Below are 22,426 nucleotides of genomic sequence, written 5' to 3' on the forward strand. Positions count from 1 at the left end.
AAGTGTTTAAGATGTGTCAAGAAGTACGGAAAAACTTGCTTTGCAAATCATCTCATAAATATGCAATAATAACTCATACGTTAATAGGTTTCACTCATTGATATACTAATTTACATTAAAAAATTCGAACACATGATGTATAACATAATTACTTTCTTTAATATTATCCGCACAACGCGCAGGTACGTATACTAGTATAATTAATTAGCTTATTAATATTACATGTATTTTTCTAAAGATATTTTAGTAATTTATGCAGAGAGTGACATGGATATTGTAGACAAACATAGTCTCAAGTATTGATCATATAATCGTATCTTAATTAATTATTCCTATATAATTAGTCACGTGTTATAATATTATATGAACGAATTAGTATATAATATAAAATAGCTTGCTAATAGTGATCTAATTTAAATTGGGTTATTTATCTTCAATTAGTGGATTTCTTCTGTTAGCAGTAAAATTCGAAAATGAATTGTAGCTAAATGAATTTAAGCAACCAAAAAACAATTGCACGTAACAAGTCTGTAATTTTGGAACTTTTTTTTTTATAATTATTTAGTATATAAAGAGATTTTACGAGTCGAGTACTGAGTGTCCCATTTTGACAAATGAACAGAATCTTGGGCTCCTTATAATAAAGTTTAAGATAACTTTTGAGATAGGTATAGGGTGAGCTAGGCTCAAATCTAATTTAACATAGTATACGAGCCAAACACAAGTGGCCTCCTTGGGAATTGGCACTGGATGGAAATAGCTCCAGTCTATAAACGTGCACGCACCAGGCAAAATAATGGAAACCACCGGTATATAAAAAAATGTCTGGATCTGGGCGTGGAGGGGTAATGAATGAAATTCTGGGCTTCTTATAATACTTGAACAATCCTCTTTCTTTTAAGCTAACTTTTGAGGTGTGAGTTAGATCCAAATCTAATTTAACAACAAAGATAAGTGTTTTATATACCGAATAAAAAGACCTTAGCTTGTGATTAAAATAGTCAAAGATGAGTAACTTTTCTGATATAAAGAAATAGCTTTGCTAATTTATATTTACGAGTTGAATATCTATTTAAGAAATCAATTTCATAAGATGGCCTATGAATAATAAATTGTTTTTTACTTTTTCTGTCCATCTTTACTTGTGTACTTTTTAAGAAATAATAAAGAGAAACATAATTTTATTATATCACTCTTATTAATTTTAAGTCACCTAAATGTTGAAAAATGAATAACAATACTCAATAGCAAAGGTAAAATAGATACAAAATGATAAATTATTTCTTAATTTTTTAAACTGACAAATTAAATCAAACAATTATTTTTAATATACTGAACAAATAAAAATGAACGGAGCCGATAATATTTCTTTTCCTAGAAGCTAAGAATAAGATGATTGAAGATATATCAATGGAAAACATTAATGAATCTGAGATACATTTAAAAATTGAATCTATACAATACAATGCTAAAAATTTGGGGTTCTAATGTATAAGGAAAAAACAAAATCAGCAGCATACTACACTAACATTGAATTGTAAAAAATGTATCTTTTAAAGGACTCTTAATTCGACCCAACAGATCACATGCATCAATGTAACATAAAATTAGGGTTTTAATATATCAGTAAAACACAAAATTAATCGATTACAAACCAATAATTGTCTAACAGACTATGAAAACATTGAATTGAGAGGTAATGTATCTTCACTATTAATGTATCAAACTATTTATGTCCAAACACAACCAACTCCATAACAAAGCAAAAAAAATATTAAATTTTGTGTAAACACATACCCTAGGAGGTGTGGGTCGAAAAATGACAGATGCCACTTTTCTTCCCTTTTTTTTTTTTGGGGGGGGGGGGGGGCGNGGGGGGGGGGGGGGGGGGGTTCTCCAACCTTTGTTTTTGAATTGACAATGCTCTTGTCCTTCATCGCTAATGTGTCATGCAATAGATTGAATTTGTTTTCAAGCCCACATTTCATCGTCAGAATCATACGTACGATTAACATTAGTAGAATTTATTTAAGAAACACCAATACTAAATGATGGACCCTGATCCATATGTATCAGTAAAAAACACGAAGAAGACAACAATGGAGAATAAAATTCCTACCTATTCGGAACTTATAAACTGATAAACTTGAGAGAGACTCATTCTGAAAATCAAAATGAATTTGAAATTTGTAACTGCTAAAGAAGTGGAGAGAATTTAGGAATAAAATGGAGGAGTGAAATGGGTAGTGGGAAATGTGGGTGTTGGCTGAAAAAAGGAGTGAAATCTTTATGTATCCGAAAGATTTCATTAATTGGGGAAATTAAGGAATTTTTGAAATTTTTAAAAAAAGTAGGGATAAATGGATATTAAGGTAAATATATATGTGTATATAAGTAATTTTCCCTTATATTTATCATAACTTCAAATGTAACCTAGAAAATTTTTTTCATCTCCTTGTAAACATTACTTAAGTTATACGTATACATAGATAGCGTAATTTTTTTTGTATACTTTCATTGAATATAATTTTCATTGATTATTATCGTGGAACAAACTCCTTAGTTATCTAATTATAATTATCCCAATTATTCTTTCTGTCATGCTTCTTTTTATTATTACGTTGATATCTAAAAGAAATATTTGCATCCCTAATTACATTTGCAAAATACTGAATATCCAACATATTTTCTTCCTCGCCTTCCTCACAGATATCGTCCTCATCTTGTGAGTTAGTAAATCTATTTGGAGAGAAGTGTACTATTATCATCAACTTATAGTTGCTTGACATTAATGTTAATAGGTAATGTAAGAAAAGTCAATTTTTCAATATTAGAACTCATCGACGCATCAAAAAATTCCTTATCATTTACAAAAACATTAAATATTCGAACCTGTTAAAATCAATTGTTTGTTCAAGATATATGAGGAAATAAAGCATTGGCAAGTGCCACTAAACTTTGAGCTCCTACTTTAGCATTATTCATGCAATAAACGAATTAGTGTCGACATTTTTACATTTTCCATCAAAGGACATATTCTTTCTATAATCTAACCCCTCAGTAGCACGAAATCACGGTTTTTATTAAATAGTGTCAAAATATAAACTAGTAAACACACAAAAAAATAGAGAAAAAACTGTTGAAATAAAAAACCTTTTACACCCCCTCAACCGTTTCACTAACTATTCACCTTGTATGATGAAATAGTGTCAACATTAATATATATATATATATATATATATATATATATATATATAACATAATTTTTCGATGAAAAGATATCGCTCGAACAAGGTTAGCTCAACCCTGTCTAGGTGCATGGCATACCAACTAAGCATCCATGCACATAGATAGATATTACTACAAACTTCCATGTGGTATGCACACTTTTAATTTTATAGCAAGTTGCACCTATTTCAAAAGACTTTACTTTAACCTCTCTTATTCTACAATTTTTTGTGGCGAATAGACTACGTTATGAAATCGAAAAGATAGCAACAAAGATTATGATTAATTTATTTTTAAAATTTATGCTACTTTTAATGGATTGTGATTGTTTATATTCCATCTCCACAACCAAAAAATATAAAGAATAATCTTTAAAGCACATTTGTGTGTGTATATATAATAATAATTGACATGTAAAGTGAATTTTGGATGTGGCAACTCCAAAAGTAGCTTAAATTGAGCCAACTTATGGTTGTGCACATTCCTCATGTAACACACACACTTTCTAATGTGTCAAAATGAGTCCACACTAGTCTCTTTTCTTTGCATAAGCATTTGGTTACCTCACCTATTCACACCACAGAATTAAAACATTAATATTTTTCATTTTCCATATCAAAGAGATCATATATACAACATCCAATATCTTATATTTAATTAGAATGTCTAGCATTTGTAAGATTATCGGATTTCAGAACAGAAAGTCATATTCAGATGGAGATGACGAAGGTGATTATGACTATGCTCCTGCAGCATGCTTAGAAGGAGATGACGATGATGGAGATTATGATTATGCTCCTGCAACATCCTTGAATGGAGATGACAATGACGGAGACTATGTGTAACATCCGACAATTTGAAATAGCTTGGAAGAGGCATAGAATCGGAAATAGTCATTTTTGGAAAGAATTTGAAAATCTGGAAAAAAAATTTGGCAAAGTGTGGAAAAAAAATTAATTTTTGGCCAACTTTGAGCAGTCATAACTTCCATCTCAGGATGAGTTAGGAGTAGTTCAAGTTATGGTTGTGAAGCTTATGGAATGATCTTTCCAACGCCACCGAGTTTGCTCGATTCTGAGTTTGTATGAGCGAGTTATGCCTTTTAGAAGTTGGGCAGTTGGCAGGGAAATCTGTCCGGGAAATTAAGGGCATTTTAGTCTTTTTCCTAGCCAAGTCTTTTGGGATTATATTGTTGTATAGGGATGATATTTGGATCATTTTGTCCCATTTTTTTAAAAAAAGAGTAAAATCTAGGGCTTGAGAAGAAGAAGAGAAGAAGGAGAAGAAGAAGAGGAGAAAGAGGAGATCAACAAGTTTCCGTCAAAGATCAACGTGGATTGTCGTCGGGGGTGATCCCTTTCAAGGTATGTGAGTTATTTGTGTGGGTTATCCTTTCCCCCACACACCGAGCTCCTTTTTTATCTGAGGAAGGATTGGAATTGTTGTTGAAGTTGTTAGTCGTTGTTGATGTTATTAGTTGTGTTGTTGAAGTTATTGTTGGTTGTGGGACATGATTGGGTTGTGTTTTGAGTTGTAATCCATGGTATGTTGAGGGATATGATGATCCTTAATTTTTGGGGTTGATGCCCTTGAAGTAAGAGTGGTTTAGAGTTGGCAAATCAAGGGAGAAAAGTCGAATTTCTGGGCAAGGGGGTTGGCGCGTCGCGCCTGCCAGCGCGCCCCAAAAGGGATTCTGAAGTTTCCCCCTTGGGGCGGCGCGCCACTCAGAGTGCCAGAAGGCCATCTCTGAAGTTTTTGGCTTGGCGCTCCGCGCCTCTCAGAGCGCCAAGTTTTCCTATTCTTTCCCCACTTTCTCATGCATGTTCCTAGGTGTTATACCTATGTTCCCTAGTTGTTTCCAACACTCTAATGTACATTTAAACCTCCCGAACTCATCTCTAAACATGCGATTATATGTCTTGAATTCATAATCTAATTCAACGCGAGTTAGGATCAAAGTTAAAGAGAAGTTAGAGTCAAGTTAAGCCAAGTTAAGAAGTAAAGTCAAGCAAGTCCTCCAAGCTTTTCAAGAGTCTTCATTGAACGTTTTAACTTCATTTTTAGACTCAAGTTTCAAGTCAAGCAAAGAGCTTAGAGTTTCAAGCTAAGTAAAGAGTCTCAAGACTCAAGTTAAGTCAAGAGTGTAAGTTGAGTTCATTTCTCAAAAGCTATTAGGGAACTATGTATTCCCAAAGAAGTTTTTAAATGTGTTTACACTTGAGTAAGAAAGGAACTATGATTCCAAAAGAGCCTTAGGGCTAGTTTTCAAGAAAAAGGAACATCGTTTCCAAGTAAGCCTTTGGGCTAGATTTTTGAGTAATTATCTCATTTAAAGAAAGATGTGTTTAAAACACTTATGAGTCAAAGCATTTTGGGAGTAGTATCGAGCACCGATTTGGGGACGCAAGTTCATATTAAACTCAACTCTCCATAAGAACCATGTAGCCAACATGGGAGTTAACGGGTCATACTTTTTAGATGAACCCATAAAGTTAAGCTAGTGGATCCACTTAGTAAAGTTAGCTTCCTATATCAAGACCGGGTATAGGATGGTCCTCAGGCAACGTGAGGTAAAACGTTGTATCATTAGCTTCCTATATCACGGCAAGGTATAAGATGGTCCTCGGCAACATGAGGTAAAACGTTGTATCACCACTCATATTCATAGTGGTGGTTTGTCGGCTAGAGAAGCTCCCACAGTAGAAAGAGCATGGTTCCTCGAGGGTTCTGCTTAGTATGGATGGGGGTATGAGACTTCATTCATATATTGCACAAGTAGACCTTGAGAGGAAGCATGGTATTTTCATGATATTGTAAATATGATTTTTACGCCATGTCTTAAGAGTTTTACAAGCTTTATATATTGGCTGTGTCTTATTGCTTTATATATTAAGTTCAGTTATTCATGAGTTGAATAGAGCCAAGGTAAGTGTTCTCTTGTACTCTTTTCAAGCTTAAGTTATGGTTCAGCTTTCCAGCTCGCATACTCGTACATTCAATGTACTGATGCCAGTTGGCCTGCATCTTATGACGATGCAGATACAGGTACCCCGGATCAGCATCCTGCACGTCGTTGATCCAGCTGAGCGCTCCAGAGTCAGTGGTGAGCCTCTTTGCTCTTCGGAGGACTCAGATATTTTGTTTCTTTTAGTTTTGTGTTATTAGGATGTTGCGGGGTCTGTCCCAACATCCATCTCAGTATGTTAGAGGCTTCGTAGACAGTCAGTCAGTTAGTATTGAGTCTCTCATCTATATATATATGTAAATATTTTATTTTGAGACTCGAGCTGCCTTTTTGCATGTTATGCATCAGTTGGTTGTTTTATAACCTTTCATTTCACGAAGTTATTCTGTTAAGTCAGGTTTCAGCTGAGTTTTGAAAGTCAGTCCAAGGGTTTGCTTGGGGCCAGCAATGGTCTTCGGGTGCCGGTCCCGCCCAGGGTGTAGGCTCGGGGCGTGACAAACTTGGTATCAGAGCACAGAGTTCAAGAGTCCTAGGGAGTCTATGAAGCCGTGTCTATAGAGTCCTAGTTATCGGTGTGAAGCGCACCACATCTATAATTGGGAGGCTACAACATTTAGGAAAATTTCTCACTTCTTTCACACTCATCTCGTGCGTTAGAGTTTATCTCTAAGGAGTTTCATCCTAATCCATGCTTGCGCGTGTTTTCTGATAATCATGCCTCCATGAAGAGTTGGTAGAGGACGTCTTCCTAGACGTTATGCTGATGAGCAAGAGTTACCCTGTGCACCGGGAGCGCAAGATCAAGGGGAAGTTTCTAATGCCGAGTTCAGAGAGGCAATTAGGATGTTGAGTCAAGCTGTGGCTAATCAGATTGGTCAGCAGAGGGGAGCTAGACATGAGGGAGCTGACACTTCAAGGATTCGCGAGTTCTTGGGGATGAATCCTCCGAGTTTCATGGGTTCGAGCAATACTGAGGATCCGGAGGACTTCGTTAAGGAGTTCAAGAAGATCTTTGATGTGATGCATGTGGCAAATACTGAGCGGGTTGAACTAGCTGCGTATCAATTGAAGGATGTTGCTAAAGCTTGGTTCGACCAGTGGAAAGGGGGCAGAGTTGAGAATGCACCACCTGCGAGTTGGGCTTCTTTTGAGGGAGCTTTCTTGGGGCATTTCTTTCCCCGAGAATTGAAAGAGGCCAAGGTATGTGAATTTCTCACACTTAAGCAGGAGTCTTTGAGTGTTCATGAGTATAGTTTGAAGTTTACCCAGCTATCCCGCTATGCTCCGGATATGGTTGCGGATATGAGAAATAGAATGATGTTGTTTGTTGCTGGGCTGTCTCGGTTGTCGAGTAAGGAAGGTAGGGCTGCAATGCTTATCGGGGACATGGACATGCAAGGTTGATGGTCTATGTGCAGCAAGTAGAGGAAGAAAAGCTGAGGGAAAGAGAAGAGTTCAGGATTAAGAGAGCTAAGACCGGTAGTGAGTCCGGGCAGCAAAAAGGTAATGCAAACCGTTCCTCCTTTCAACAAAGGCAAAAGGGACCTGCTCCATCATCTGTTAGTGCACCTGCACCCAGAAATAAAAGTGGGTATGCAGGACATAATTCACAGAACTTCAAAGCTGGACCTACACAGTCTTAGAATAGTATAGCACAAGGAAGTAACCGGGGTCTTGCATGTGCTAGGTGTGGTAGAGTTCATCCGGGGAAGTGTCGTCAAGGCCAGACAGATTGCTTCAAATGTGGGCAAGAGGGTCACTTCATGAAAGAGTGCCCTAAAAACAATCAAGGTAGTGGAAATCTGGTCAGTAGGGCCCATTCTTCATCAGTTGCTCCCCCAGACAGGACGACACCTAGAGGAGCTACTTCTAGTACCGGTGGAGGAGCAAATCGCCTCTATGCCATAACCCGTCGTCATGAGCAAGAAAACTCTCCAAACGTTGTTACTGGTATGATCAAAGTCTTTGCTTTTGATGTGTATGCTTTGTTAGATCCAGGAGTAAGTTTATCTTTTGTAACTCCTTACGTTGCAAATAAGTTTGATGTTCTTCCTGAAAGACTTTATGAACCCTTTTGTGTTTCTACACCTGTTGGGGATTTTATTTTAGCAGAAAGAGTTTATCGTGATTGTCATGTTTCCATCAATCACAAGAGCACCATGGCTAATTTGGTTGAGTTAGACATGGTAGATTTCGATGTCATTCTAGGTATGGAATGGCTTCATGCTAGTTATGCATCGATAGATTGTAGAACTTGAGCAGTCAAGTTTCAGTTTCCGAATGAGCCAGTCTTAGAGTGGAGTAGTAGTTCAGCAGTGCCTAAGGGTCGTCTTATTTCGTACCTTAAGGCGAGAAAGTTAGTTTCAAAGGGTTGTATCTATCACTTAGTCCGAGTTCATGACTCTAGTGTTGAGATACCTCTTTTTCAGTCAGTTCCTGTAGTAAGAGAGTTTCCAGAAGTGTTTCCTGATGATCTACCCGAAATTCCTCCTGAGAGAGAAATAGATTTCGGCATAGATCTCATTCCAGATACTCGTCCTATCTCTATTCCGCCATATAGAATGGCACCAGCAGAGTTGAAAGAGTTGAAGGAGCAGTTGAAAGATCTCTTAGATAAAGGTTTCATTCGTCCAAGTGTCTCACCTTGGGGTGCTCCAGTCTTGTTTGTGAGAAAGAAAGATGGTTTCCTTAGGATGTGTATAGATTACCGCCAGTTGAATAAGGTTACCATCAAGAATAAGTACCCTCTTCCGAGGATTGATGATCTTTTCGATCAGCTTCAGGGTGCCACCTGTTTTTCAAAGATTGATCTCAGATCAGGCTATCACCAGTTAAGAGTAAGGGAATGTGATATTCCAAAGACAGCATTCAGAACCAGATATGGTCATTTTGAGTTTTTGGCATGTCCTTTGGTTTGACCAATGCATTGGCAGCTTTCATGGACTTGATGAATAGAGTCTTCAAACCTTATTTAGATACGTTTGTTATCGTCTTCATTGATGACATACTAGTCTATTCAGGGAACGAGGAAGATCATGTTAATCACCTCTGAACAGTTCTTCAGACCTTGAAAGACAAAGAGTTGTATGCCAAGTTCTCTAAGTGTGAGTTTTGGCTCAGGTCTGTGGCATTCCTAGGCCACATTGTGTCCGGTGACGGAATCAAAGTAGATACTCGGAAGATTGAGGCAGTGCAGAATTGGCCTAGACCCACATCTCCAACTGAAATTAGGAGTTTCTTGGGTTTAGCTGGCTATTATAAAAGGTTTGTTGAGGGGTTCTCGTCAATTGCATCTCCTTTGACAAAGTTGACTCAGAAAGCAGTGAAATTTCAATGGTCTGAAGCTTGTGAGAAAAGCTTTCAGGAATTGAAAAAGAGATTGATTATAGCTCCAGTTTTGACGCTACCAGAAGGTACTCAAGGCCTTGTGGTGTATTGTGATGCATCTAGAATTGGTTTAGGTTGTGTCCTAATGCAGAATGGCAAGGTTATAGCTTATGCCTCTAGACAGTTGAAAGTTCATGAGAAGAACTACCCGACCCATGACTTAGAGTTAGCGGCTGTAGTGTTCGCTTTGAAGATATGGCGTCATTACTTGTATGGTGTGCATGTTGATATATTCACTGATCACAAGAGCTTTCAATACGTGCTTACTCAGAAGGAACTTAATCTCAGACAAAGGAGGTGGTTAGAATTACTTAAGGATTATGACCTGAGTATTCTTTACCACCCAGGTAAGGCTAATGTTGTTGCTGATGCTTTAAGCAGGTTGTCTATGGGTAGCACCACCCATATTGAAAAAGGGAAGAAAGAGTTAGCAAAAGATGTGCACAGACTGGCATGCCTGGGAATCAGACTTACAGATTCCGCAGAAGGAGGAATAGAAGTGATGAGCAGGGCCGAGTCATCACTAGTGTCAGAAATGAAAGAGAAGCAAGACCAAGATCCCGTTTTGCTTGAGTTGAAGGCAAATGTCCAAAAGCAAAGAGTATTAGCTTTTGAACAAGGGGGAGATGGTGCATCGAGATATCAAGGTAGATTGTGTGTACCCATGGTAGATGGACTCCAAGAAAGGATTATGGAGGAAGCTCATAGATCCAGATATTCCATTCATTCGGGTTCCACAAAGATGTATCGTGACTTGAGAGAAGTGTATTGGTGGAATGGCATGAAAAAGGACATTGCAGAGTTTGTGGCTAAGTGTCCAAATTTCCAGCAAGTGAAAGTTGAGCACCAAAGGCCCGGTGGTTTAACTCAGAGGATAGAACTTCCGAAATGAAAGTGGGAGATGATCAATATGGATTTCATCACAGGGTTGCCAAGGTCGCGCAGACAGCATGATTCTATCTGGGTGATTGTCGACAAAATGACAAAGTCAACCTATTTTCTACCGGTAAGGACTACCTATTCAGCAGAAGATTATGCCAAGCTGTATATTAAAGAGATAGTGAGACTTCATGGAGTTCCAATCTCCATTATTTCAGATAGAGGTGCACAGTTCACTACACAGTTCTGGAAATCTTTTCAGAAGGGCTTGGGTTCCAAGGTGTACTTAAGTACTGCCTTTCATCCTCAGACTGATGGGCAGGCAGAGCGTACTATTCAGACTTTAGAGGATATGTTGAGGGCTTGTGTGATCGATTTCAAAGGCAATTGGGATGATCACCTACCTCTCATTGAGTTTTCCTACAATAACAGTTATCACTCTAGCATCCAGATGGCTCCTTATAAAGCTCTTTATGGGAGAAGATGTAGATCTCCTATTGGATGGTTTGAAGTTGGTGAAGCACAGTTAATAGGACCAGATTTAGTTCACCAAGCTTTGGAGAAGGTGGGAGTGATTCAAGAGAGGTTGAAAACGGCACAGAGTCGTCAGAAATCCTACACTGATGTTAGGAGAAGGGCGTTAGAGTTTGAAGTAGATGATTGGGTATATTTGAAGGTTTCACCCATGAAAGGGGTTATGGGGTTTGGTAAGAAGGGAAAACTTAGTCCTCGATATATTGGACCTTACCGCATAGCCAAGAGAATTGGCAATGTTGCTTATGAGGTGGAGTTACCACAGGAACTAGGAGCGGTTCATCCATTATTTCATATCTCCATGTTGAAGAAGTGCATAGGCGATCCTTCGTTGATCCTACCGACTGAAAGTATTAAGATCAAGGATAACTTGTCTTATGAGGAGGTTCATGTTCAAATTTTAGATCGTCAAGTTCGTAGGTTGAGAACGAAAGATGTAGCCTCAGTCAAGGTCCTGTGGAGGAACCAATTTGTTGAGGAAGCTACTTGGGAAGCCGAAGAGGATATGAAGAAGAGATATCCACATCTCTTTGATTTCGGAGGAAATGCAGATTAAGGTATTAATTACCTTCTTAGTACTCTTTTAATTATAATGAGCTTGTTATGGTTGTTGTTGTGTTTGCATGATTGCTTGATTGGGTGTTTAAGTATGATGTTTCACCCTTAGCCTTGTAAGAGTAACCCCATTCGAGGACGAATGTTCCCAAGGGGGAGATATTGTAACATCCGACAATTTGAAATAGCTTGGAAGAGGCTTAGAATCGGAAATAGTCATTTTTGGAAAGAATTTGAAAATCTGGAAAAAAAATTTGGCTAAGTGTGGAAAAAAATGAATTTTTGGCCAAATTTGAGCAGTCATAACTTCCAGCTCAGGATGAGTTAGGAGTAGTCCAAGTTATGGTTGTGAAGCTTATGGAATGATCTTTCCAACGCCACCGAGTTTGCTCGATTCCGAGTTCGTATGAGCGAGTTATGCCTTTTAGAAGTTGGGTAGTTGGCAGGGAAATCTGTCCGGGAAATTCAGGGCATTTTAGTCTTTTTCCTAGCCAAGTCTTTTGGGATTATATTGTTATATAGGGATGATCTTTGGATCATTTTGTCCCATTTTTTTAAAAAGAGTAAAATCTAGGGCTTGAGAAGAAGAAGAGAAGAAGGAGAAGAAGAAGAGGAGAAAGAGGAGATCAACAAGTTTCCGTCAAAGATCAACGTGGATTGTCGTCAGGGGTGATCCCTTTCAAGGTATGTGAGTTCTTTGTGTGGGTTATCCTTTCCCCCACACACCAAGCAACTTTTTTATTTGAGGAAGGATTGGAATTGTTGTTGAAGTTGTTAGTTGTTGTTGATGTTATTAGTTGTGTTGTTGAAGTTATTGTTGGTTGTGGGACATGATTGGGTTGTGTTTTGAGTTGTAATCCATGGTATGTTGAGGGATATGATGATCCTTAATTTTTGGGGTTGATGCCCTTGAAGTAAGAGTGGTTTAGAGTTGGCAAATCAAGGGAGAAAAGTCGAATTTCTGGGCAAGGGGGTTGGCGCGTCGCGCCTGCCAGCGCGCCCCAAAAGGGATTCTGAAGTTTCCCCCTTGGGGCGGCGCGCCACTCAGAGCGCCAGCAGGCCATCTCTGAAGTTTTTGGCTTGGCGCTCCGCGCCTCTCAGAGCGCCAAGTTTTCCTATTCTTTCCCCACTTTCTCATGCATGTTCCTAGGTGTTATACCTATGTTCCCTAGTTGTTTCCAACACTCTAATGTACATTTAAACCTCCCGAAATCATCTCTAAACATGCGATTATATGTCTTGAATTCATAATCTAATTCAACGCGAGTTAGGATCAAAGTTAAAGAGAAGTTAGAGTCAAGTTAAGCCAAGTTAAGAAGTAAAGTCAAGTAAGTCCTCCAAGCTTTTCAAGAGTCTTCATTGAACGTTTTAACTTCATTTTTAGACTCAAGTTTCAAGTCAAGCAAAGAGCTTAGAGTTTCAAGCTAAGTAAAGAGTCTCAAGACTCAAGTTAAGTCAAGAGTGTAAGTTGAGTTCATTTCTCAAAAGCTATTAGGGAACTATGTATTCCCAAAGAAGTTTCTAAATGTGTTTACACTTGAGTAAGAAAGGAACTATGATTCCAAAAGAGCCTTAGGGCTAATTTTCAAGAAAAAGGAACATCGTTTCCAAGTAAGCCTTTGGGCTAGATTTTTGAGTAATTATCTCATTTAAAGAAAGATGTGTTTAAAACACTTATGAGTCAAAGCATTTTGGGAGTAGTATCGAGCACCGATTTGGGGACGCAAGTTCATATTAAACTCAACTCTCCATAAGAACCATGTAGCCAACATGGGAGTTAACGGGTCATACTTTTTAGATGAACCCATAAAGTTAAGCTAGTGGATCCACTTAGTAAAGTTAGCTTCCTATATCAAGACCGGGTATAGGATGGTCCTCAGGCAACGTGAGGTAAAACGTTGTATCATTAGCTTCCTATATCACGGCAAGGTATAAGATGGTCCTCGGGCAACGTGAGGTAAAACGTTGTATCACCACTCATATTCATAGTGGTGGTTTGTCGGTTAGAAAAGCTCCCGCAGTAGAAAGAACATGGTTCCTCGAGGGTTCTACTTAGTATGGATGGGGGTATGAGACTTCATTTATACATTGCACAAGTAGACCTTGAGAGGAAGCATGGTATTTTCATGATATTATAAATATGATTTTTACGCCATGTCTTAAGAGTTTTACAAGCTTTATATATTGACTGTGTCTTATTGCTTTATATATTGAGTTCAGTTATTCATGAGTTGAATAGAGCCAAGGTAAGTGTTCTCTTGTACTCTTTTCAAGCTTAAGTTATGGTTCAGCTTTCCAGCTCGCATACTCGTACATTCAATGTACTGATGCTAGTTGGCCTGCATCTTATGACGATGCAGATACAGGTACCCCGGATTAGCATCTTGCACGTCGTTGATCCAGCTGAGCGCTCCAGAGTCAGTGGTGAGCCTCCTTGCTCTTCGGAGGACTCAGATATTTTGTTTCTTTTAGTTTTGTGTTATTAGGATGTTGCGGGGTCTGTCCCAACATCCATCTCAGTATGTTAGAGGCTTCGTAGACAGTCAGTCAGTTAGTATTGAGTCTCTCATCTATGTATATATGTAAATATTCTATTTTGAGACTCGAGCTGCCTTTTTGCATGTTATGCATCAGTTGGTTGTTTTATAACCTTTCATTGCACGAAGTTATTCTGTTAAGTCAGGTTTCCGCTGAGTTTTTAAAGTCAGGCCAAGGGTATTCCTGGGGCCAGCAATGGTCTCCGGGTGCCGGTCCCGCCCAAGGTGTAGGCTCGGGGCGTGACACTATGATTATGCTCCTGCAGCATCTTTGGAAGGAGATGACGATGATGGAGATTATGATTATGCTCCAGCAGCATAAATTATTAGAGATTCTTGACAATGGCGAATCTAGAATAGACCCAACGTGTTTAGTCCAACTTAGGGACTTTGAGAATATAATTAATTAGCTAATTAATATTACATGTATTTTTCTAAAAATTATATTTTAGTAATTTATGCAGAGAGTGACATGGATATTGTAGTCAAACATAGTCTCAAGTATTGATCATATAATCGTATCTTAATTAATTATTCCTATATAATTAGTCACGTGGTTGTATTATAATATCATATGAACGAATTATATAATATAAAATAGCTTGCTAATATTGATCTAATTTAAATTGGGTCATTTATCTTCAATTAGTGATTTCCGGATCTGGGCGTGGAGGGATAATGAATGAAATTTTGGGCTTTTTATAATACTTGAGCAATCCTCTTTCTTTTAAGCTTTTGAGGTGTGAATTAGGTTCAAATCTAATTTAACAACAAAGATAAGTGTTTTATACACAAAACAAAAAGACCTTAGCTTGTGATTAAAATAGTCCAAAGTCTCAAAGATGGGTAACTTTTGTGATATAAAGAAATAACTTTGCTAATTTATTTTTACTAGTTGAATAACTATTTAAGAAATCAATTTCATAAGATGACCTATGAATAATATATTGTTGTTTTACCTTTTCTGTCCATCTTTACTTGTGTACTTTTTAAGAAACAATAAACATAAATATAATTTTACATCACTTCTATTAATTATAAGTCATCTAAATGCTGAAAAATGAATAATAATAATACTCAATAGCAAAGGTAAAATAGATACAAAATGATAAATTATTTCTTGATTTTCTAAACTGACAAATTAAATCAAACAATTATTTTTAATATACTGAACAAATAAAAATGAACGGAGCCGACAATATTTCTTTTCCTAAAAGCTAAGAATAACCTGGTTTAGATCCTATTCCAAACGAATGTAAAGATGTTGCTGTTCTCATGCATGAAAGGGTATATAATATAGTCAACATCTTTGCATGCTTTTGATGTCAAATTAAAGGACGTGTCAGTCTACATATTTAACCGTATATATATATCAACTAAGAACAACTTAAAGAGCACTTTTATGTATTATACATATATATTTTGCTCTGCAAGTATAACCTTATCTATGTGGCATGCCAACTAAGCATACACGTAGATTAAACACACTTCCACGTGGCATGCACACACTAAATTTTGTTTATTCAAGAAAGAGTGAATTTATTCCCACCAAAAGTATATATACAATATATATACTTTTGACATGTAAAGTTAATTTTGGAGCCAAGCATATGGCTTTGCACATTCTTCATGTCAAAGTCACACTTCCTAACGTGCCTAAATGAGTGCACACTTGGCTCTTTCCTATATATAAGCATTTTTTTACCTTACCTATCATAACATTAAGCTTCACATCTTATCAAAAGATGTACAAATATACATCTAGCTCATATTTCAAGTTTTCTCAAAGTAAAATATAGTATGTCTGGAATTTTTAAGATTATTGAGTTCGAGAAAAGAAGGTTGTGTTCAGATGGAGATGATGATGGTGATTATGATTATGCACCAGCAGCATGCTTAGAGAGAGACGGTGATGATGATGGAGATTATAATTATGCTCCTGCAACATTCTTGGAAGGAGACAACAATGATGATCGAGATTATGTGTAACACCCCAAAAAAATTTCGAACTAAGACTCGAACCGTCTTCGTAGTGAGTGAGATTTTACCAAGGAATTTAAAATTTCTTAAGTGTTAAGGTCACTACATGCAGCACCTTGAGTTTCAAAAAGAATTAAATTGGAAATAGCAAAATCTGAAATTTTGCAAGTTATGCTTAAGTATGAGTTTTGGGTTGACTTCAAACGACCATAATTCCTAGCTCAGGATGAATTAGGTGTGCTACCAGATACCGTAGCGAAGATCTTTAAATTATCTTTCCAACACCGCTGAGTTTGCTAAGTTTCGAGGTCGGATGAGTGAAATATGGCCTTTGAAGATAGGCTGACCAGTTAAGGAAGGTTAGCCGAAAATAGAGAGGGGTATTTTGGTCTTTTCCTTACCAAATTAGATTTAATTCATTTTTAGTAAGGTCTTAAGGGTCTAATCCTATTAGGTTCAGTTTTATAATCCTAGTTTACACCTAGGGTTTTAGTTGAGAGTTCAAGAAGAGAAAAGAAGAAGAGAAAAGAGGAGAAAAGAGAAAGGATCGAAGCGTTCGTCGAGATGCTTGAGAGTTGTTGCGGATTGTCACCATGGTATTAAGCCCTAAGAGGTATGTAAGCTTCCATAGTGTTGGNAAAAGAAGAAGAGAAAAGAGGAGAAAAGAGAAAGGATCGAAGCGTTCGTCGAGATGTTTGAGAGTTGTTGCGGATTGTCACCTTGGGATTAATCCCTAAGAGGTATGTAAGCTTCCATAGTGTTGGGTTATTTCACCCACACACCAATCATGATTTATTCAGCGTAATTTCGTTCTTGAAATTTAAAGATTAGAGTTCTTGATGAGTTCTTGATAAGTGTTCTTGAAGTTTCATTAAGTTTTGATGTAAGATTCAGCTTGGGTCAACTTTAAACGACCATATCTCTTAGAATATTAAGAATTACGTGAGCCATAACCTATCCAATTAAAGGTAATTGAATCTACTTTCCAATCCCACCAATTTCGCGTCAATCCAATATTTGAGTAAAAAGTTATGACTATTTTAGTAACCTATACAGTGCTGTTACGTATTAGCCGACGGGAATATATTGAAAATAATCGTTTTTGTCTTTTTACCTCCAAGAAAGCCATCAACAAATTTCTTGACAAATAAAAAGCTCAAAACAGTCAGATTTTCATCTTCACTCATGAAAATCATATTTTTTGGCCATAGAGATTTCAAGAAACTAACTCGAGAATCTCAAGAAAGGTTTTCTTCATTGTTTACCTTCAAGCTAGGGTTTCAAGGCTTCTAATCAAGTTCTTCTTCAAGATTCTTCAAGAACCTTGTTCTTCTAGGTATGTAAGGCTATCATAGTGTTGGACTAGTTCGTCCTCACGCCCTACCTCTACTTTCAGATCAGTAAAAGAGTAATCTAAGATACTTTCCCTAGATTTGAGTATTCTTGAGATAAGTTGATTTTGAATTCTTGAATTCACGTTTCTTTTAAAAGTTATATTCCTAATTATCGAATAGCTATATTGTTATTGAGATCCTTCATATCATGAATCATAACACTTGAATTCATAATTCAAATTCAAGAGAGAGTTAAGAGTAGAGTTCAAGAAAGCCTTTGAGTTCAATTGTGAATCCTTTGAGATCAACTATGGATTTGAACTAAGTTTTGAGGAAGTAAGTCAGAGAATGAGAAGAGTCAAATACATGAGTTTCATAATGTTATGTAGACCTACGAGTCAAGTCGTTCATGCCCATAAATTCCGCATGAACTCCAGAAGTTGAGTATCTTTGAGAGGAGTAGTATCTTCAAGTTCTAAGTCTTGAGTATTAAGTTCCTAATACCCTTTGAGATTATATTTCTAAGCATGGGACTATTACATGTTACCCATAAAGTCTTTGAGTTGAATTGTTCATGCCCATAATTTCGCATGAATCCTATAAGTCGAGCAGTCTTGAGAAGAGAAGTATCTTGGAGTCCTTGAGTTGAGTCGTTCATGGTCTTAATTCCGCATGAACCCTCTGAGTTGAGCATTCTTGAAATGAGTAGTATTATTGAAGTTCTTGAGTTCCAAGTATTTGAGTTCTATCTGTAGTTATTGAAAACCTTGCGTTGAGTCGTTCATGTCTATCATTCGACACGAACCACATTTTAAGAAGTCTTTTACAAATGTTTTACCTTTGTTTTAAGACTTAAGTTTTGAGTTCGATAAAGAGTGAAGAGTAAAGTTTGAAGTCCTTTTCTTCAAAAGTATATGGGGACTAAGTATTCCCAAAGAGTTTATAAATGTTTTCACATTTAAATAAGAACGGAAACTGAGATTTCCAAAGGGCCTTCGGGCTAGTTTTCAGAAAAGAGTAATAGCTTTCTAAATGAAGCAAGTAGGGAAACTGAGATTTCCAAGATAGCCTTTGAGCTAAGTTTTTGAGCAATTATCTCAAATCAGTAGAAAGAAGTATGTTTTTAAAACATAAGTGCTAGTATATTTTTGGGAGTAGTATTGAGCACAGATATGGGGGAGAGCTCAGACAACTCACAGCCCCCATAAACCATGTAGCCATCATGGGTAGAAAAGGGTCATACTTTTTAGATGAACCCTTTTCACATAGACTAGTGGATCCATTAGTAGTTCAGGTCCTATACCTTTGGCCGGGTATAAGATGCGCTGGCAGCGTGAGGTAGATCATTGTATCATCACTATAGCTCTTATGTGATGGTTGTCGGTTAGAGAAACTCCCACAGAAGTTATTGTATTTTTATATACATCAGTTTATTGTATTTTTATATACATTTCAGAGTTATGTTGTATCCTTGCATACACACAGATTTGACAGCATGTTTTTAAAAAGTTTGTTTCTTTATATTGTACTTGTTTTAAATTGTTTTATATTGAAATGAGTTCAGTCATATTTAGTTGAGTATTCAGAGTTGAGTATCCAGAGTCGAATATCATATCTTTGAGTCGACTATCATAACCTTGAGTTGAGTATCTAATCTCGGAGTTGATTATCTTATCCTTGAGTACTTCTGAGTTGAGTAAGTTTGAGTAGTTTTGAGTACCCTTGAGTATTCCTTGAGTTGAGTAAGTTTGAGAAGAGGTAAGTATGTTTCATTTCTATCAAGTTTCAAGCTTATGTTTATGTTTTAGAATTCCTCTTACATGCTCGTACATTCCACGTACTAAGCCATTTGGCCTGCATCTTCTCATGATGCAGACACAGGTATTCAGGATCATCAATAGGAGCTTCATTGATACATCCGAGAGTTCGAGTTAGCTATGGTGACCCTCTTGCTTTCGGAGGATTTCATTTACCTTTCAGTTATATCAGTTGTTAGGATGTCGTGGGTCTTGTCCCGACTTCCATCTTTATCAGTTAGAGGCTTCATAGATAGTCAGTATAGTTGAGAAGTCTGTATCATTTATTTTATTAAATGTTTTAAAGATTAAAGTTGCCTTTTTATGGCGAGTTGTATATATTTTATTATACAGAGTTTTCTTTGGACTTAAAGTTTGTATTTAAGTTTTATGAACTTTTATTTCAGTTTTAAGCTTTGTATGCTTGAATTAGTTTTCCGCTTGTAGTCAGCCAGAATGAGGGTTCGCTTGGGACCAACAATGGTCTTCGAGTGCCGGCCACGTCCAGGGTGTAGGCTCGGGTCATGACATTATGACTATGCTCCTGCAGCATCATTAGATGGAGATGATGATGGAGATTATGATTATGCTCCGACCGCATGAATAAGTTCATTGAAGGCTCTTGGTAGAGACAAATTTAGAATAGAAACAACATTATTGGTCAAACTTACTGTTGTCTAATTCAAACATAAGGAAGTTTAGTTGGAAGAATTAAGAACCTTGGTTTTAATAATCCTAGTCTTTATTAGAAAGAAAAAAGAGGACACATGTAGGTTTATATATAGTTTATTAGATGTATTTTTTAAAGTATTTTACTTTGAATGAATATTTATCTAGTTTTTAAAATTCACTATCTGGCTCGATCATTTACTTCTTTTAGTGAAGTATTCATAAATGGAATGTCCCACATTGAAAAATAAATGAAATCTTGGGTTTCTTTTATAAAATTTAGACAATTCTCTTATCTTTGATCTAATTTTTGATATGTGAGTTAGACTCAAATTTAATTTAATATGGTATCAAAGCTAGACTTGATGTGGGCCTCAAAAACCCTGACACGGTGGTGGAAGGACCTCCGGTCCATAAACGTGAACGTACCGAACTAGCTAGACAATGGAACCTCATATAAAAAATATATCGGTTGAAATTAGCCACTGAAGAGCTTCGAAGCTCAAATTTTAGAATTTGATCTGGCACAAACATGAGTTGAGTGAATAATATATCAAAAGGCCGGAAACGTTGAGAGGAACTCATATCTAAATTTTGGGACTGTTTAGAGGAGATTTGAGTTGGTTGAGATTGAAATACGTAAATCGTTTTGCGTGAATAATTTAATTTATCAAAAGACTCGAAACATTGATAGGAGCTCATATCTACATTTTTAGATTGTTTAGATACGATTTGAGTTGGTTGGGATTTTTAAAAAAAATCATATGCCATGTATACTTTATTATATACATAATATATCAAATCCCTAAGATGACTTGTGAGAAAATTAGTTGTGGAGTATTTCTGTTTCCCCAAAAGCTAAGAATAACTCTTATGAATATCCTGATTTAGAACTTCTTCCAAAAAAATGTATGAAATTAAAGGGTATATAATATAGTCAACCTCTTAAAGTTGAATACTAATGCACAAAAAAATGTCGATATCTTTCCATGCTTTTGATGTCAAATTATCCTATCTATGTGGCATGCCAAGTAAGCATCCACGTAGATTAAACACACTTCCACGTGCCATGCACACACTAAACTTGTTTTTGGCTCATTTAAGATAGAGAGAACTTATTCTTACCAAAATATATGGAGAATATGTAACCTTTTAACACTCATTATATATAAAAATATATATACTACGACATGTAAAGTTAATTTTGGAGCTAAGCATATGGCTTTGCACATTCTTCATGTCAAAGCCACACCTCCTAACGTGCCTAAATGAGTGCCCACTTGGCTCTTTCCTATATATAAGCATTTTGTTACCTTACCTATCATAACATTAATAATCACATCTTATCAAAAGAGGTACAAGAATACATCTAATAAATATCTAGCTCATATTTCAAGATTTCTCTAAGTAATTATAGAATGTCTGGAATTTTCAAGATTATTGGGTTCGAGAAGATTAGAAGGTCGTGTTTGGATGGAGATGATGATGGTGATTACGATTATGCTCCAGCAGCATGTTTAGAGAGAGATGGTGATGATGATGGAGATTATGATTATGCTCCTGCAGCATTCTTGGAAGGAGACGATGATGATCGAGATTATGACTATGCTCCTGCAACATCGTTAGACGGAGATGACGATGGAGATTATGATTATGCTCCGGCTGCCTGAATAAGTTCATTGAAGGCTCTTGGTAGAGACAAATTTAGAATAGAAACAACATTCTTGGTCAAACTTACTGTTGTCTAATTCAAACTTAAGGAAGTTTAGTTGGAAGAATTAAGAACCTTGGTTTTCATAATCCTAGTCCTTATTTTAGAAAGAAAAACGAGGACACATGTAGGTTTATATATTACTCTGTTGTTAGGGACTCTAATCAAGATCAATAGCTTATTAGATTTATTTTTTAAAGTATTTTACTGGATGAATATTTATCTAGTTTTTAAAATTCACTTTCTGGCTCGATCATTAATTTCTTTGGGTGAAGTAGTGATGAATGGGCTGTCCCACATGGACAAATAAATGAAATCTTGGGTTTCTTTAATAAGATTTAGGCAATTATCTTAACTTTGATCTAGTTTTTGATGTGTGAGTTAGACTCAAAGCTAGAATCGATGTGGACCTCATAAAACCTGACACGGTGGTGGAAGGACCTCCGGTCTATAAATGTGCACACACCGAACAAGACAATGGAACCTCATATAAAAATTATATTGGTTAAAATTAGCCACTGAAGAGCTTCGAAGCTCAAATTTTGAAACTCGATCAGCCGCAAACGTGAGTCGAGTGAATAGTATATCAAAAGACTCAAAACGTTGAGAGGAACTCATATCTAAATTTTGGGATTGTTTAGAGGAGATTTTGAGTTGGTTGGGATTGAAAAACGTAAATCGTTTCGCGTGAATCATTTAATTTATCAAAAACTCGAAACATTGAGAGGAACTCATATAAAATATTTGAGACTGTTTAGAGGTGATTTGAGTTGGGATTAAAAAAAATGATATGCAATGTATACTTTATTATATAAATAAAATATTTAGATTAATATACATTATTTATACAA

The 22,426-nt window shown here is 36.6% G+C and overlaps 1 protein-coding gene across 3 annotated transcripts in view; it reads left to right on the forward strand.

Moving 5' to 3' along the window:
* LOC125862601 (uncharacterized) overlaps positions 1-21,672 on the forward strand; it is a 102,041-nt gene extending 80,369 nt beyond the window's left edge. For all 3 annotated transcript variants that reach the window (XR_007446064.1, XR_007446063.1, XM_049542714.1), the window contains one exon: positions 21,327-21,672. Coding sequence is in view for 1 of the 3 variants with exons in the window: in XM_049542714.1 (XP_049398671.1) it covers positions 21,327-21,534 (208 nt within the window). In the remaining 2 variants the exon portion in view is untranslated. The remainder of the gene's footprint in view (positions 1-21,326) is intronic.
* The last annotated feature ends 754 nt before the right edge of the window (positions 21,673-22,426 follow it).

This window comes from Solanum stenotomum, chromosome 4 (genome assembly GCF_019186545.1).
Source record: "Solanum stenotomum isolate F172 chromosome 4, ASM1918654v1, whole genome shotgun sequence".
Classification (NCBI taxonomy): Eukaryota; Viridiplantae; Streptophyta; class Magnoliopsida; order Solanales; family Solanaceae; genus Solanum; species Solanum stenotomum.